The following is a 17,690-nucleotide window of genomic DNA, read 5'->3' on the forward strand; positions in this document are numbered from 1 at the left end:
TGTGTATGTGTCTGTGTGTGTGTGTGTGTGTGTGTGTGTGTGTTGTGGGCGTGGCTACCTCTCCTGGCTCCTGATGGTCCTGCACACCTGACGGCAATCTAATCATGTCCCACTACTGAAGTGCTCCAGCTCACCCACTGTCTCAGTGTTAGCGACTCTCTCGGCCAGCAAGTAGTTACTTGAGAACATCTCTTGTGTTTTCCCTCGTGCTCGTCGCAAGAAACCCAATTCTCTCAGATTCAATCGTGTGTGTGTTTGTGTCAACATGTTTTAATCCCCAAAAAATTAAAAAAAATTAATACAAAAGGCTGTTCACAACATGGTCAAGTTGTCACACTGGAGCTGCACCTGTAATTTAGGGACATACAATTGGTCCCCACCAAGCATCAACCTCCAGGGCCAGAAAATAAACACGGCCATTTTGATTTAAAGGAAATAACATAAACTAATGACAAATCTTAAATAACATAAATCCTGTTCTCGCTCAAAAATCAGCATCAAAGACTCAAAGCTCGAGCTGCTTACCTGTGTGAGCGTTCGGTTTATGTTGTAAGGGATTATGGGTAAGCCTCCTTTCTGCCTGTCTGTGAGCGTGCGAGCACATGCAGGGTAATTTTTTTTCTTCTTATACAGACACCTGATACTCGTGTATTGACCAACAGATGCAGCTGTATTTGCGAGTGACCATTTAATAGGTGCAATTAATTCTTTTTTTAGCTCATTACTCAGTTTGCTTTATATTTATGATGCCTGTCTAGACACGTGTGACATTCAGCAGATCCTAATTTAATGTGTCTGGTGTTGCAGATATGTGCAGCACTCTGTTAGAGACTGTTTAAATGTCTGTTTGGTGTGTGTGTGTGTGTAGAGACCATTTAGGAAGCTAACTTCTCCTATACACTTCTGTTCTGGGTTTATGCCAATAAGGCTGCAAATATGTAAGAGGTTAATATCAGTTTTCGTCGAGTACACTCTTCACTAGTTGGGTTCTCATGTTTATTGGAGGAGTGTATTTGCTTTCCGGGGGGGATTGGATGACGTTGGGAGTGAAGCTTAAATCTGATTCTAACTCTCCAGAGTATCACAGCTACAACGTGCAAATAATGATGGACAAACTTTTAACAATTTCACAAGAAAAAAAATCACCATTCACCGAACAGTGCTACACCGCAGAGAGTCGTATTGGATTGAATGTCAGTTAGCAGTGAATGTCATTGGCTATAGTGCAGCTCTGGCACTCAGCTTCTTGATATGCGAGTTGTAAAAGTGACATGAGACAGTTTACAGAGCTCCGAGGAGATCGTCTGTCCTGTTGTGCAAACCACACTGAGCTCAAATGCAGGTGCATCAGTCAGAAACTATATCTTTATATATTTCCTAAAGATTTTTTTCCCCTTCTCTACTCCAACATTGTTTCCAGTAAAGATCATTGACACTGGAAGATTTTGAGAAAATTCATCCCAATGTAACGGGACACAAACTCTAATGCCGCTGTAGGAAAGTCAGATATATCAGACCAAAGGCACATTACCCACTGCTTACTGGCATTGGATATACGTTTTGTACTATAGGTTTGTACAATATAAACATAATTTTGCAGCTGCCTGTTCAAGATGAGAAAGTAATTTATTCCATCAGCCGTCAAATTACGTAAGAAGACATTTACATTTACAGATGCTTTTATCCAAAGCGACTTAAAGGGGGACAACAAGTTTCAGAGACTCGTTGTGAGTTTACGTACACACAAGTTTTGATTTTAATGGGGTTTTTTATACACAGTATATATTTCATTTGTTTTGTGTGTTCACCTTTAATCTGCTGAAAATCAACTGCCTTCAGAAGGAATGAATAAAAAACTGAACTGAATTGATCTTTTTATTTTATTAAGAAATTAGACCTAAACAGCAAAGCTACGTTACTGGTCTGTGAGTCTATGTTCAGCCTGAATGGATACAGGTCAGGTGGTTTAAGGACATTGGCCAAGAGGTGAAACTGACATCAGTAAAAATATAAGAAGACTAAATAGTGCAAAGCCTGACAGGCAGCAGGAAAAAGAAAAGCACCGTAAACACTGATGTTTGATCAAAAATGGCCGACACAGTGATGGATTGTTTACTGACAGACCACCTGGACATTAGCCTGTTTGCTTGGTTTTCTACTTAGCGAGCTAACGGTGTCTGATGATCCCTGGAGCTCTCAGACAGCAGCGTGAGTGACAGGTGCTGGAGTGTAAAACTTACCTAACACAGGAGGAGGGGGAGGAGGGGCCGGGCCTGTCGCACACTTTGCTGACTCGAAGAGAAAAGTTGTAACTTTAACACCCCAGGATGTGTGTTCATATCACTTAATGGCTTCTCATATTAATTTGAGGAAGATCATTTGAGTCTCTGTGGTGCAGTGAAGTGGACGGGATGACGTCAGGGGTGTCAGTTTAAAGAAAGATTCTGACCGAGCTCACGCTGCGAAGACTTAACTGTGTATCATGATAGTCGTGCATTCCTGTGCACGCAGGGCAGAGGTCCTGTGTGCAAGTGCACACATGTGTATCTTAACAAGTGAATTTGAGAGTGTGTTTGTGTGCACAGCTTGTCTCCAGGTTTGTGTTTCTCCTGCGACGTCAGTCCTATTGGCCACGGTCTATATTTAGCCAGGAGGTCGCAGCCAAACAGCGTGGGAGACGCTTCAGAGAGACGTGAGCCTGGAAGGAGGTCAACATGGTGACTGAGATGTGCTCTGAGCAGGATAACACGAACTGAACCGGCACTAGGGAGAGGGGGTCGAGGAGGGGCTGAAACCCATGAGTCAAATCAATCCAAACACTTGAAAATCACTGGTATCGCTCTTTGTAGCTCTTATCTATTTAACTCAGTGTCCTTCCACCATCCCGAAAGTTCACCAAAGACACTAACGAGGTTGATTGATTTGAAAGTGCTGATGCAAGAGGATTCAACTCTGCCAAGATCACTGGCATGTCATGTGATGACACTGTCACATGCCCCGAACTTTACTTTCCCTGCTGCCTTCAGATGCCGTCGGGAATATCAGAATTATGACTTAAGTGTTCAGGAAAAGGACCATGCTGGTGGCGCGGCAGTCGAAGTATGCACCGTATCATGTGACGGCATGTAACATGCAACCGCAACATCCTGAGTTCAAATTTAGCCAGGACCTTTGTTGTATGTCGTAGCTCTCTTTCCTCACACTTTACTTTCCCTGCTGCTCTTTACTAATTACTGTCTTATAAAAGGTTCAAATATAAAGTAAAAAAGGCAGCTAATACAAGAGGAAAGCTGGACTTGTCTGTGATCATGAAGTAGTTAAAATATGATTTTTATATGGGCAGGGAGTACAGTATATAAGTATAAGTAATGAGAATTAATTTTCTTTCATCATAGTTTGAATTTAAATGGATTTATGACTTACCAAATTTGTGTAACAATCATTATTTGAAAATTACCTATCTGTTTCTACACAGTAAGCAGACACTGGTCTTCTATAATAGTGTCTTCACACCTGCTTTATTTTCTTAATAAAAATACAGACATATATTACAGGGCTTTTAGTGGGTAACCAACACATTAAACTTGTGAAGAGATGACATCACAGTCTACCACAGCATCTCCCACCTCCCACCTGCTACTGTTTGATTATCAGCTGATAAAAATTCAGTGTCACACCTGCCACCTGCACTCTGCATAATAACCCCTTCAACAAGCAGCAGCATGAAGACAGGAGGGAGATGGGTTCATTAATTTACTTAAGATGGCATCTGGTTCACTACTCACTCAATCTTTACAAAATATATTTGGATCATTTGAAGCAGTAAACATCTCAACTTTAAAATCAAAATATCACTTGAACAGTATTTCCTTATTTTTTAATAACAATGCAGAATTTTTTCTAATTTTGGTTCATTATTACTTAGATCAATTCAGATATTTTGATAATATCCACATACAAAGAGCTGCTATGCAGAAGGGATCAGGATGATGACTATATTCAAAATCAGCGAAGAGCAGTAACCATTTTTTGGGGGAGTAGGCCTACTTAGTTTTATGCTAATGAGTTATATGTTCCTGTACTTGGCTTTACTTGTCAAGGATTTCAGGGCCGCTGTGCAGCAAGTGGCACACCGGTTCAGCCAAATGCAGCTCAGCCATTATTTCACAGGAAGGATAAGGACACATCACAGGATTTGATGAGGAACTCATTCATTAGAACTGTAACTGTGGAAGTTTGGTGGTCAACTATCTTCGGAGACAAGAAGAAGAAGGAGTCCTGCAACAGATGGTCTGAGCTCCACAGAGCCCTGATCTCAGCATCATGGAGTCAGTCTGGGATCACATGAAGAGACAGAAGATACTGAGACAGACTAAATCCACAGAAGAACTGTGGCAGGTTCTCCGAGACGCTGGAACAACCTACCTAGAAAACTTTTACTGCACATTGTATGAAGTTACTTAATTAATAAAAACTATTCATGACATTATTTTAAATTGTCCTCACTTTACTTTTAGTGCCTCAAACCTTGGCACAGTTGTGTATGTCAGATCTGCAAATTCAAATCTCATGTTGGCTTTGAATTAAAAACTTTAACTTTTTACTAGACTAAAAATAAATAATTCAAAACAATGACTATATTTCTGAAAAGTTGAAGTAGTTTATTATACTTATGTATCATTCATATGTAACATTTAAAACCAGTGAACTTTCACTGTACAGAAGCTCAAAGAGGACACACCACATATGCAGCAAGTCAGTGGGACGGTTCATAAAAGCAGCTTTTGAGGAGGCAGCGACTGTGAGCTGAGAACATGTCGAGATTGCAGAATGAGAGAGAAATGGAACCTGAGAGAGGATGACATTAAATATTCATGTCATGTTTAATAATAAAATGAAGTCATTCATACTCAATCAATTCAGTTCAAAAAAAAGTTTCCGAGACGGTTCACCGCCCATTCAGGCACAGAGAAGCACTTTGTTCTGGCACAAATCATCCGAGGAAAAACACTGAGGGTAAAAACTTGGCAGCGTCTCACACTTTCAGCTGATTTAACACTGTGTAGCTTCTACTCCACTACAAATCTTTAGAGTGTTTTCTAGGCATGTCCGCCTGTCGAACACTTTGTAAAGTCACTACCTTACACTTCATTTAAAATATTAAACATATATTCTTCTCACGATGTACAGTATGTATGTATTATACAACGCTTGTGTATTCTGATGATTAAAAAGACAATTGTGTTCACAATTATGCTAATGGGCAGACAAAGATAATAAATATGTAGCGTGAAATAAATGAAAATTCAGTATTGCTAATTAAAGTCTACCTCAATGTTAACTGACGCTCAAGAAAACATCCAACACAGACAGTACGAAGGGAAGACACTGGAGGACAAACACAATATTGCTTTTTCTCACACATCACTGAGAATGAACAGGTTTTTAAATGAGGTTCTCAGATTGGAGGTCAATAAACTGTTCAGTTCATTCAGTGTAGTTTTTATTTTTGTGGGTGCTGATGGTCGTCTTGCCGCGTGAGCAGACAGGTGGCTGTTTTTTGGGCAAGACGACAATGAACTTTCCCAGAATGAACAGACACAACAAACACCTCATTTGATAATGTAAAACTTTGAATGCTTATTTATCCTGCCACTGGTTAATTAGCTAATGGTTTAAATCATAGATAAATAGTTAGCGTACTCCGTGCTGTAAGGATAGAGCTAGCCAACATTTAATATTGATTTTTATGACATGGTTTGAAGCATTCTGGTTAGCTGAATGCTAACATGCTATCTAAGCTTCCGGCAAATTAAGATGACATTAAAATTGTTGACTTAATTCAGTTTCCTAGCTCCTACAAATTGTAGTAAGTATTGTTTGGCAATGAGTGTATATCAAAGGGGTGGAATTGCTAGTATTTAAAAAAAAAAAAAGTTAGCATTGTTTTATTGAACAAACAGTAAACAGTAAATTGCCTCCAAACCCTGTAGGATACTTAGTAAGACAATACAGGACTGTTTCCCAAACATGTCTAAGCATTAAGATTACCATATCTGATATCACTAAAAGGTATAGTTCGCTTTAATATGGCATCGGAGCTTTTAGCACCAAGCTAGCTCCTTTTCAGCTAACAAGATGAACTGTGTGGGTCGTGTGTCACAAATCAGAGAACAAAGATCTCACATTGACTTTTACCTGTATACTGTGCAAAATCCTCTTATTGCCAACAAAGTGAATGAAATAAAAAGGATGTTTTCCACTAAACAACTAGAAGGGCACTGTCAAGGTCAATGTGAAACAACATACACCAGACCTCAGAGAAAATAAATCCAAATTTATAGTAAATGATCCAGATCTGCACCAACATTTAATGTGTTCATCCCGTGCCCTAACCCTCCACCTTGTTCGGTGCAAATCGGCTCAGTACTTTTAGTGTAATCCTGCTAAAAGGTAAAGGCAGTTAGTATGGGACCTAAGGGTGAATCTTTTGATATATTTGATCCTTCTCATGACTTAGTGGATAAGTTGATGACCAATTTTGCATATGCATATGACATATTCAGAAAAGGCAATCCTATTTGCTGAGACGTCTTTGGGAAACATAAAGTGCAACACCACCCCCAGGCCACTAGCTGCTGCTGTCTTTCTGAGGGAGACACCTCTGCCAGGGGCTGTAGGGCAGCGCCAGCAGCACAAAGAGGATCCCACCGATGATGAGGACGGCCCCCGCACAGCCGATACATGACACTGACCAGGAGAGCTCGTGGTGAAGAGGAACCGTATGGTTGCTGGCCAGCAAAGCCAAGACTGACTGGTGGAAAACCACGAGACAGAGAAGCACCAGGATACCTGTGGAGGAGGTAGCAGACACAGGTTAGACAAACACTGGTCCACGTTTATTTTGAGAATTTGAGAAAAGTTTGTGACTATGTCGCTGTCTCTACTGACCTGACAGAATGAAGCAGACCGATGCTGGCTTGAGGAAGAACAGGATTTCTTTACTGAGGGACATGGTGATGCATATGGCCCCCATCACCATGAGGAACAGGCTGAACATGGCCAACATGGCTGCCGCTACATTCAGATCTGCACAGGTAAAGAGGACATAGCTGTTTTCATAAATTCAATTTTATTCAATTCAGTTTAATAGGGACGGATGTATTTAACATCGTTTCTTGTGTAAAAGACAGAATAGACGCCACCAGGTTTGTAGCAACTTATTTCCACCCAAAAGCTACTGTGAACCTGTTTCACAAAAGTGATAAGCACGCACTGCTCACATGCAGATCACACATTGTGCCAGTGTCACAGTTCCCTAGTAAATGTCGCTCAGAGGGTGCAGGAGGTTTCACATGCAGTTTGTTTTTGATTAGTGAAACGTGTCAAAATGAGTGAGAGGAAATGAGCACATGTTGCACACCACAGCTCACAGCTTGCATGTTGCAAAGTTGGTGAAAAAGATTTTGCTGCAGCTTTGAATGTGGCTCGAAATGTAGGATCATTAGATTCCTTTTTGTAAATGACGCTGTTGCACCAACACTCTGTGTGTTCAATTTCCTTTAACCAAAGTCAATTTTGGAGGCAGCACAACCGTATAAAAGTCCATGGAAAGACTGGAGTGGATGTGATGATATGCAACATGCAAGTTGATCTCCCAAGACCGTAGGACTCAGGTCGCAAAATACATCTGTCCCACACTTGGGCCACATGGTTCTTTCACATGTTTCTTTTGGCCCAGTATATGTCCGAGTCTGGCCCATATCCTGCATGGTTGTCAGATGCTACTTCCGCATCTGGACACACATAAAGTCTTCTAGCTGTCAGACAACACTGGAGCATAACAGCAGGAATCTGCCCAAATGTGGAAGTATATGGGCCAGACTCGGACCGAGGACCCAGGTCTATGTTGGGCCAGATGTTTCATTTTCAGGAAGGTGCAGAGTCCAGAAGGAGGAAAGATAAGTGGTTGAAGGAAAAAGAGCAGAATATTTCTGAAAATGTTTGAGCTAAAGCTAAGCTAAGTCTTAGACTTATCATACAAAGACACACACAGACACCCTCCACACACCCACGGCACACTTCAGTGCATAGACTGTTAGCTGCGTAGTAAGTTCATACTTCCTGTTTGTATGGAGAATACATACAGACACAAATAAACTGAGTAAAAACTTTGCTTTAACATCTGTTATATCATTATTCCAATGATAAAATTATTTACAACCATTAAAGAAGATTTAAACTTTTATTGTGCAAAAGCAAACAAGCAATTTACTCATGACTGTGGCATGACAGTGATGTGGCATCAGCAAACAATGAGATTTTAACGTATGTCTGTCTTTCCTCATTGAACGTATGGCACCGTGTGATCTCAGTACATTATGGAGCTGCCAGCGAAATGAGAGGTTAGACGGCAGCTCGGAGACATTTGAACGTGGTGTAGGCGGAATAGATTTCAAACACTCACAGAGCAGACAATGGCCAACCTGAAAGAGCATGGTGAGGAGGTGAAGGGAGACAGGACAGAAAAAGACTGGGATGGATTGTGGGAGAGACGGGTGAGAGGAGAAGAGGTGGGAGAGAGATGACGGACAGGAGAGTGGAGAATGAAGGAGGAGCGAGAGAAGAGGAAGATGAAGGGGCAAAGAAAGGAGGGAGTGGGCGGACGAGGTGGGACAGCGGTTGAGAGAGGCCAAGAGGAGCCGAGAGAGGCGCATGACTCACTCTTCTGCGTTGTCTTCTGAAACATCACAGCGTTTTCCCCCGTGGTGAAAAACTTGAAGTAGGTACAGTTTGATTCTGGAAGCGGAAAAAAAAAAAAAAAAAAAAGATGGAAGAGGAGAAACAGCCACTGTAAATGACACAGACATAAACACTGACAGGTAATCTGCTTTTTTCGCTGCGGACAATCTTGATGAACATCTTATTGAAATTCAAGGAGCCACATGTCTCTCAGCCCCTGTACACTTTACTTTCAATTATTCTGCATCATACATAATCAGCCGTGAGCGTCAATGACAGGCTCAAGGTGACAATGCGATGCTTCCTGCATAATTAGCATTCTGCCGTCCTGATGATGCGTTACAGTAATTAGAGTTTGGTCGTCAAATAGAATGTGACACCTCTATCTGTTCCCTCGCACATTTGAGCACGTGAGCGAACGTAACACGCACACACATCACTCTCAATTAGCGTGATCAAAGCCACATCCTCAGAGTGTTCTGGGTTTGTTTTTCCCCTCCAACAATAGTTATCAGCGTTAAAGCAAAGACTGCTGCACAACACGATTCAAATCCAACCTACAAATGGAGGAGAAAAGTCCACCATAACTGGACTTTCCTCTCTCTGACCACAAAACATGAACAGAACACCTTCATCCCTTAAGGATCTATGTGTAGCATAGATCTGTGCCCGAAAACCAGCATTTAAAACTTATTTTTAACTTTTGATTACTCCTATGTCCCAATGTGTAAGATCTTGCACTTTGACTAACCTGTGTTGTTTCTGAATGTGATTCATAAATATAATTTCCTGAAGACTAAACAGTTGGGCTATTAAAAAATACAGTGTTGCAAGAAAGAGTCCTACAACCTGTAAATAAGTAAGTATTTTAGCACTTCTGGTTCCCTCGTCTCAAAGTTGATGGGTATTTTAATGGGGTTTTTTTGTTAGATGACTGAAAGCTCGTGTTTTCACGTTTTATTCTACAAAATCATACAAATACGTCAGTAAACACCTCATTCCTGCTTCCTCAAAGCTTTTACATCTCCTAAAAAAGGCCGGCTGCCGACAAGTGTCTTAATGAGACTACAGAGGTTGTCGGGGATGTAAACATCATCACGTTGAACTACTATTAACCTTTTAAGAGGAAAGGCTTTTAGAAGTAGAATAGGTCAGACTTAAATCAAACTACAAATTGAGGTTTAGTGGTGGTGACGTTGAAGTCACGTGACCGTGGTGCAGTTCGTTGATAGCCTAGCATTAGCTTTTTACTTCTGGTGACTGTATTTTTGCTTCGAACATGATAAAATTAGAATTCATTTGTGAAGATGATCCTGCTGAACAAAACATGTAAGTATCATAAACTAAAGCTCATTTTCAGCAATGATCCAAAAACCAATGGAAAAATCTAACCTACAAGAATCATCATCCCTGGGAAGAAAATAAATATTTGTTTAATGGTTCATTTTTTACATTGTTGTAAGTGTAGTAACTGTTGCTCATAAACATAACTTTCTTTTCAATGCTACATTTAACAATGTTAAATAGGCTGCCATACAGTCTATGGGTGACTACAGGACTGAGACAGTTAACCACAGTATGGTCAGAAAACTACCAAATGATGTAATGCAAACACATACTGTAGTCTGTCCTGTACGCAGAACACTTCCAATGTCCTATCTACTCTATGTCGCTCTTGAATTGTTTAGACCAGAGTTACTATATTATTATTTTTTTGTCACTTTCAATTTTCAAAAAGTCCCAGGACACAACAAACCCATTACTCTCTAAACCTCTCCCACTTGTTTTGATGAAAATCAAACAGGTATCCTGCCTGAAACTGATGACATACACACACAGAGCTCTTGGTGGACTATCCCCAGTCTCTCGCTCTGTTTTTCTTTTTAGATGACTCATTCTTCAAAAGGGGAGCTGATACAGTTGAGTCAAGGAAAAAGGGAAGAGATGCTGCGAATAGCTTTTAATAATCTTTTGCTACACTTGAACAAAGAAAGTCTGAAGCAAAAGATCCGGATGTAATTTCCAACCCAAAGTCCTGCATTATTTCCATTAGCTGTTCTTGCACCTGTAATGAGACACCTGCACAAACTTAGAAACACTTCAGCAGCAGCTTACGAGTAGAATATGATGCTGTACAGCTGGAGCGCTTTAATATTTTTCTATAATCTTGTAAATCACTTGTTTAGACTCCTAAACCAGAATAGAATGCGCTATCCAAGAGCTCAGGACTTACAAAATCCAATGATGCATCCTTCCACTTGACCCAAAAGCATAACATGGACTCACTCTTTAACTCAGACCATGTAACAATGACTCAGGCAGTCAGCCAGCCAGCCAGCCTTCAAACAGTGAGCCAAGTGTTATTTGTCAAGCCAGAAAAGCCAGGTAGACCACTGATTCATGCTAACTCTGTCCTACCAGCTCAATAGATTGGCAAATGTCCAGTCAGCCAGCTGGTCTGTCAATCAGCAGCTCAAAACTCCCTCTCTCACACAGTCATCATCATAAAAATCAGACATCAATCCACCACAAACCAGCCTTTAAATCTTTGAGTCACCTCCGGGCAGTTCAGCAGGTCCACAGCTCTCTCTCTCTGGGTCAATATCAGCCACCCACAGGGTCTTGGTGCAGCCCTTCCACAGGCCGTAGTGAGCTGTCAGACATGTCTGCAAAACGGAGATCAAAGAGGTTTTTTTTAAAAAAAAAAGAGATCAGCAGCAATATTCTTCCTCCATCCATCACGAGGTTTAGACATGAAACAGGGATTCATTCCGAACAGGAAATTACTGCTCAGTTGTGGTTTTTGTCCCCAAGTAAGACAGGTTAATAACATCTAAATGTACAGGATGTGTGTTTGAGGGGAAATAACAACTCGTGATCAGAAGTTTCTGTTTCACCTGATTGTTGTAGAAACTCTTCGGGGGTGCCAGCTCCACCCAGAACTCTGTCCCCACCCCGAGCACCGTCAGGACCACGCCCACGATGGCCACAAAGAATGCCAACTTGATCTGGTGACAGAACACAAAGCAAAATTATTTCAGTATCAAATAGTGACTTGAATAACCTTTTTAAAAAGTTTGCAATACTGAGTTAAAGACGTATTTAAAAATCTCTCAGCAACCAGTTTTGGACTTTCAGGCATGAGACCAGTTACAGTGTCCTTGCTTACTCATGTTAGCCTCAGTGTTTTGGACTTTAGCATGAATCTCCAGTTAGTTTATATTGAAATGGTACTGCAAAGCGTAACAAGTGGAAGTATGATGTATTTTACTGTGTTAAAATTTTTTGTACACTAATAGGCTAACAAGCTAGAAGTGGTGCTAAAATATCTTGCATATCAGTTAGATGGACCAGTACATATTCTGTTCCTATCTAACAAAAATAAATGGCTGCATAGAAATAGAGCCAAGCTTCCTGTTCACCATATACAAAACACAACACAGGGTCAAGTTGTTGCTTTATGTAACCAGCCAGTTTCAAAGCTGTTTAGCTGAGCTCACTTACATGAAGTTACACAGGGAAAGTGCTTGAGTTCTTCCTGCATATTTTCTGTAAGTCTACAATTTTGTGGAGTTTCTAACCCACGAATCATAGTGTGATCGTGTTGAAATCGTTGGCAGAAATGTGAAAGAAACTGAAGGAGCTGGTATTTACAAGTTTACATAGTGGTATGCACCATGGCTGTATTTTTATTATTATGGTGTGATCATGAGAATTTTTTGTTATAATATATTAGGATATATAGGAATTAACAATGTCACAGGGAAAGAACAATCTCTTCATGTTGTTTTTAAAGTCCTCAACAGATAAAATATGAACCCTTCAACAGGCAGTGGAGATGTGTGGGTGGGCTCTCCTGCTTCTATCTTTGTGTGGACCAGTTTTAGATGATAAGAGTGAGGACATTTGTCTGGTCCAAGTTTGTTTCATACACTGAGTTTAAAGAAGCCAATTAGGGTTATAGTGTGAGGAATGAATTATGCCACGGTGTTCCTCTACAGAAGTATAGAACTACAGTCATGTATGTGTATGTGTGGATACATGTCAGAAAGTGATCCAGTTTAGGAGCGTGAAGTCTCAGCTCTCTCTGAGTGATTACGACCGTGCTGAGCACCTGCAGATTACTCCTAAGCTTACGTTTTTATCTCCTTAATGTCAAAGAGCTGCGTTTGATCTCTTGCAAATTCTTATTTTAAAACATTACAAGTCATTCATCTGCTCTGGTGGTGTGTTGCCTGCCCTGCGGACCGGCCAGATTTCAAGCCGAAAAGGCAGCTGCGTGATTGATTGGATCCATTAGCTCCAGAGTACTTTCATACTGCCTGAGGGAGAGCACACAGTCGCGCAATATTAAGCCAGTCACCTTTCCTTCCTGGGCCTCACTCATGGTGTGTCCCGCTGACGCTGTCCTGCGGCGCTTGTTCCCCCCAAATGTACTGCGTCCGCTCATCAGGTTGGTCAGGCCCACCGGACCCTGGGGTGCTCCTCCCGGTGCAGGCCCTATCACTGCTCCTGGTGCCGGCGGGCCCACCGTGCGGCCCTCCTCATCAGTCACAAAAAATGTAGACCACATTTTGGAGAACAACTAAGACAGCCAAGCGGGATTCACTTTGGCAACCAAACTTCCTTTGAGCTGTGACCCTCTACAGGGGTGGAGAAACTCCAGCAATAGAAAAAAAAATCAAAGACAGGAACAAAAACAGGAGAAAATTGTGTATTCTCAGTTTGTGCCCAAAAAGACAACAATGAAAAGCAGCATGAGACAATGTTGAAGTAAAGTAAAGTCGTACAGGTGTATCTGACAGAAGGGAAGAGGCAAAGCAAAGAGGTAGAAAGATAAAGACTAAAAAAAACGACTGTATAATAAGCACATTAGAAAAAAATTGACACTCAAAAAGTCTCCTTGGTAACAAAAGCTAAACCTACAGTGTTCTGAAAACTTTAGCAGGAAAAAGCAGGAATCAGCCTCCCCTTGAGAAAAAGCTTGGTAAAAAATGGCGGCTTGGACGACAGCTGCAAAACTGATAAATGAATCATCGTGAAAAAGAGAGAATCACAGAGGACAGTCGATGTATAGAAGAGTGCATCCGCTGAGAATCAATAGAGGTAGAGGTCAGGAGTGAAAGAAGCGAGGCCTCCTAAAGATGAGAGAAGAGAAAGTGAAAGTCATTATTGTTGTGTTGTGGTAATCAACTTTACCGTATTTCAGTCACAGAAAAGTTCTCCTGAGAAAAACTGTAGGCTTTTTAAACTGTTGAATGATCCACTGTGGTTGCTAACTTGTCACTAACTTTCCCTGTTTGCCATTCGGTGCTGGGCAGGTGCCGTTCAGTTGGTTTATCAGAACTGTCAGAACAGAATGTGTTGACTTGTCACTCTGGGTAATTAATTTATAGTTATAGATATAGTTAGTAAAGTCATAGTTTCAAGATCTCAGATAGTACTGAGTCTGAGGAATAAAATGCTCTGAAGAGACGCACCCAGTTCTCTATGCTTAGAAAGCCAAACCAAATAAAAAGCTTGTTCTTCAAGGGTGACCTTTCTACTGTTATGAGAGAGGGTCAGTTACTGAACATGTTGCCTAAAAGCTGAGCTAAAGTTACAGCATCTAGGAGCCGGGATTTAGACCAGATTTACACCTGGTATTAACAGACAAAATTCATCTGGATATTTTATATCAATAATGAAAGACACGTTAGTGCAAGTGTACTGGAAATGCACAACGCACTGCAGTCAGACTGCTTTTAAACTGGCTCGACCATATCTGGGCGGGGTGTAGCACGCACTGCAATCTGATCTCAACCGGTTGTAAATGCAATCTGTGCAGGTTGGCCACACCCTTCCAAAAAAAAAAAAGAAAAACTCCACCTCCCAAAAAGTAAGTAGATCTCACACACACACACCCACGCAACACTGTCTCCTTGAGCTAGGACACGTTATGTTTATTGACAAGCCCACCAGGTCCACTACCTAATTTACATGATGAGATATAATAATAATAATAATAATAATAATGATAATAAATATAATAAATAATAATATTTTTATAGAGCACTTTTCTAAACCCATGTTACAAAGTGCTTTACACAAGGCAGCGAAATAAGACAAGCTCATTTAAGGCAACAATTCAAACAAGCAATCAGAAATACTCTTTAAGTTTTGTTAGTATTATTGCAAATAGACCAAAGGCGGTGTCAGTGTGATCAGTAAAAAATCTATAAAATGTTTTACAAAAAATGTAAGAGTTTTCAGTAACAGCAAAAGTATTCAATAAAATTAAGTAAAATGGGGAGAAGCTCTACGATAAGGTCAGATGTAGAACATGGAGAGAGGCCGTGAAGAGCTTTCGAAGTCAACAGGATCTTAAAATCAATTCTAAAACGTACTGGGAGCCAGTGCAAGGAGGCTGAAACCAGTGTCATCTGGTCACTTCTCCTGGATCCTGTTAAAGGTCTGGCTGCTGAGTTCTGTACAGTCTGGAGCCGATTAATAGATTTGATTAGATATGATCACAACCTGGGCAAAAATCTAGATTGAGCAAGACCAATTATTAATAGCAGGGGTAAATGCAAAAGTCCATGATCAAATGTCATCATGTCAGATGATGTATCCACATGCAGATTACAAAAGAAAATCCTCAAAGGCTCTTGATTTTTAGTTTTGGAGGAATGCACTTTTTTTGTACGTTGCTATGGACAACAGCATCTGCCAAATGAAAGCAACATAATCCATCTAAATACCAGGTTGACAGGTTACCACAACTCTCCTGATTAAAAGTTATAGTTCCTCTTTAATTGAGCAATGTGAACAAATGAAAATAAAAGTATGGAAAACTGAAAATTGAGTGTATTTATTATCCAGCCCTTCAGAACTTTCCTCACTGTGAGCTAACGGTGTAAGAAAAGCACAGAAGTGGAGAAACTTCCTCACATCACAAATAATTATCTGTGTTGCCTCTTCTGCTTCTTTCATTAGGACGGAGAAGCGATATAAAAACACTTAGCGTAGCAGAATCACAATCAATTATCTATTTTGAGATGTTATGCGTCAACAAACACATAAAGAAAACAATCCGCATACTAAAATCATAACCTGCTGTCTATTCTGAGACACTTTGTGGTAACTCGGCAGCACAAAAACACTCATCGTGTTCAAGCCATAACCAATTATCTATTCCTAGAAGCTCTGCGATGGAGAAGTCACGCAGATACGCCGCCGATGAATTGAATCTAAAATCCCTTTGTGTCTGTAAGGGTGGGTGAAGCAGCTGTCCTGCCACGTTCCACAGGGATGTGGTGACAACAGACATGACATGCAGCCCTGCCTCTTGTTAGCAAAAATGAAACACATCCCCCGGGGAGATCTCATAACTTTACTTCCACCTCAGCGTCTCTCTTGTTAACAAGCTGACGAGCTAGAGGGCCGAAGTTTGGGGTCATTTTCAGAGAAATCTTCCAACTACAGATAAATAATCAAATATAAACACATTTTCACACATAAATACACTTTCATTCTTCAGTTTATCTCATAATTTGTTATTAATTCAAATCTTATTAGTAAATTCAGACACTTCTCACCACTTTTTTAGATTCATGTATATGAACGTACTATTATATCTATTGAATAAGACATTTTGGCTGCAGTAGCACACCATGCAAAGATATGTGTCAAAAGACACATTCCCAATGACGAAGCAGATACTTCACAAACAATTTATTGTATGCTGTATCACTTTTATGAACATTTATGAACTTTGAGATAGAAATTTAAGCATAACAGGGTCTGTTTTTTCTGATAGATTTGTCCTAAATACTGCGTCATTTGTAGATATGTTCTTTTCATCCTTTATCTGGTCAGTTCTTGAGAATGAAATCATATATAGAAGAAAACAGCTGTTTGAGAAACCACTGATTAGAGACAATACGGTTTATTATTTTAAACTATCTGAATCAATAATAGCTCTGTTGCAGTTGGGCAAATGACAAAAAGGCATCAATCTTCTTCTGAATAACTTATTCTGACAAACTAGAATTAGATTTAACCAAAGTTTTCCCATTTTAACCATTGACACCATTCTGCATCAGTTCGTGATCGGTTGGTATCGAATGATCGCAGCACATTCATTGTTCTAAAGATTCGTTACCTCGAAGGCACGTGTCACTTCAAAGAAGTATGAGCATCATCAGAAGTACTGCGACATACTGTATTGATGCTTCAGGGAGTAGCAGTGCATCTGTAGCTGCAGACAGGTATGTAATGGAAGAGTAGGTGCACATGTGGACATCGAACCTGCAACCTTTCTGTTACATTGGAGTGAAAGTGAAGTATCATGCTGCTCAGATAGAGCAATAAAGATACTATCATAGTGATATAATAATACAGTTATACTTTTATTATCATTTAGCTTGTTATTACTAACACTCCTATAATAATTCCTCAAATTACTATGTCAAAAAAAGGATATTTTTCCATAAATGTAGAGAGCATGCAGTTTGTTAAAATGGCTATAATGATAATTGGTCATTACAGGTCTGTATTGATAAAACAACAGCAAACAAAACCACCAAAATGAAACCTGTTATAGCAAAACAAGTTAGTTGGTTTAAAATATAATGTTAGCGGTCAAGAAAAGAAGCTGTGTTGTCCTTACTCATCAAAACTGACCACGGCTCTCCTTATAAGGCATCCAATTGGACACACTGGAAAAGTGGCATTGAAGCACGAGGAAGAAACTCATTACAGCAGCTGTGACCGGCAACAAGCACCTTTAACAAGTTCACTCTCTTAAAATATCCTTCCAACTGTCTCCAAAAATAAGCCGTCATGGAGTCAACAGCGAGAAGAAAGTTCCTGTGTTATATCACACAGACAGCAGACTCCAGTCCATAAACACTCTGAACGGGCAACGTTTGAGGAACAGGCCAGTTCAACCTCGCCCACCACAACCA

The 17,690-nt window shown here is 40.4% G+C and overlaps 1 protein-coding gene across 2 annotated transcripts in view; it reads right to left on the reverse strand.

The window, feature by feature from the left end:
• Nucleotides 1–4,636: 4,636 nt before the first annotated feature.
• LOC111661188 (voltage-dependent calcium channel gamma-6 subunit-like) overlaps nucleotides 4,637–17,690 on the reverse strand; it is a 13,439-nt gene continuing 385 nt past the window's right edge. Inside the window, exons 1-7 of one of the 2 annotated variants that reach the window (XM_023414678.2) lie at nucleotides 17,393–17,652; nucleotides 13,106–13,880; nucleotides 11,640–11,750; nucleotides 11,300–11,408; nucleotides 8,725–8,799; nucleotides 6,952–7,089; nucleotides 4,637–6,852 (exon numbers count right to left, since the gene is read on the reverse strand). In XM_023414678.2, coding sequence (XP_023270446.1) covers nucleotides 6,632–6,852; nucleotides 6,952–7,089; nucleotides 8,725–8,799; nucleotides 11,300–11,408; nucleotides 11,640–11,750; nucleotides 13,106–13,315 — 864 coding nt within the window. In that variant the 5' untranslated portion in view covers nucleotides 13,316–13,880; nucleotides 17,393–17,652 and the 3' untranslated portion in view covers nucleotides 4,637–6,631. Of the gene's footprint in view, nucleotides 6,853–6,951; nucleotides 7,090–8,724; nucleotides 8,800–11,299; nucleotides 11,409–11,639; nucleotides 11,751–13,105; nucleotides 13,881–17,392; nucleotides 17,653–17,690 lie in introns of those variants that run through there. The other variant, XM_023414679.2, reaches the window with a different exon arrangement.

The sequence above is a fragment of the Seriola lalandi genome, unplaced genomic scaffold (genome assembly GCF_002814215.2).
Source record: "Seriola lalandi dorsalis isolate HSWRI2012SDOR001 ecotype SW California unplaced genomic scaffold, Sedor1 jcf7180002054538, whole genome shotgun sequence".
Taxonomy (NCBI): Eukaryota; Metazoa; Chordata; class Actinopteri; order Carangiformes; family Carangidae; genus Seriola; species Seriola lalandi.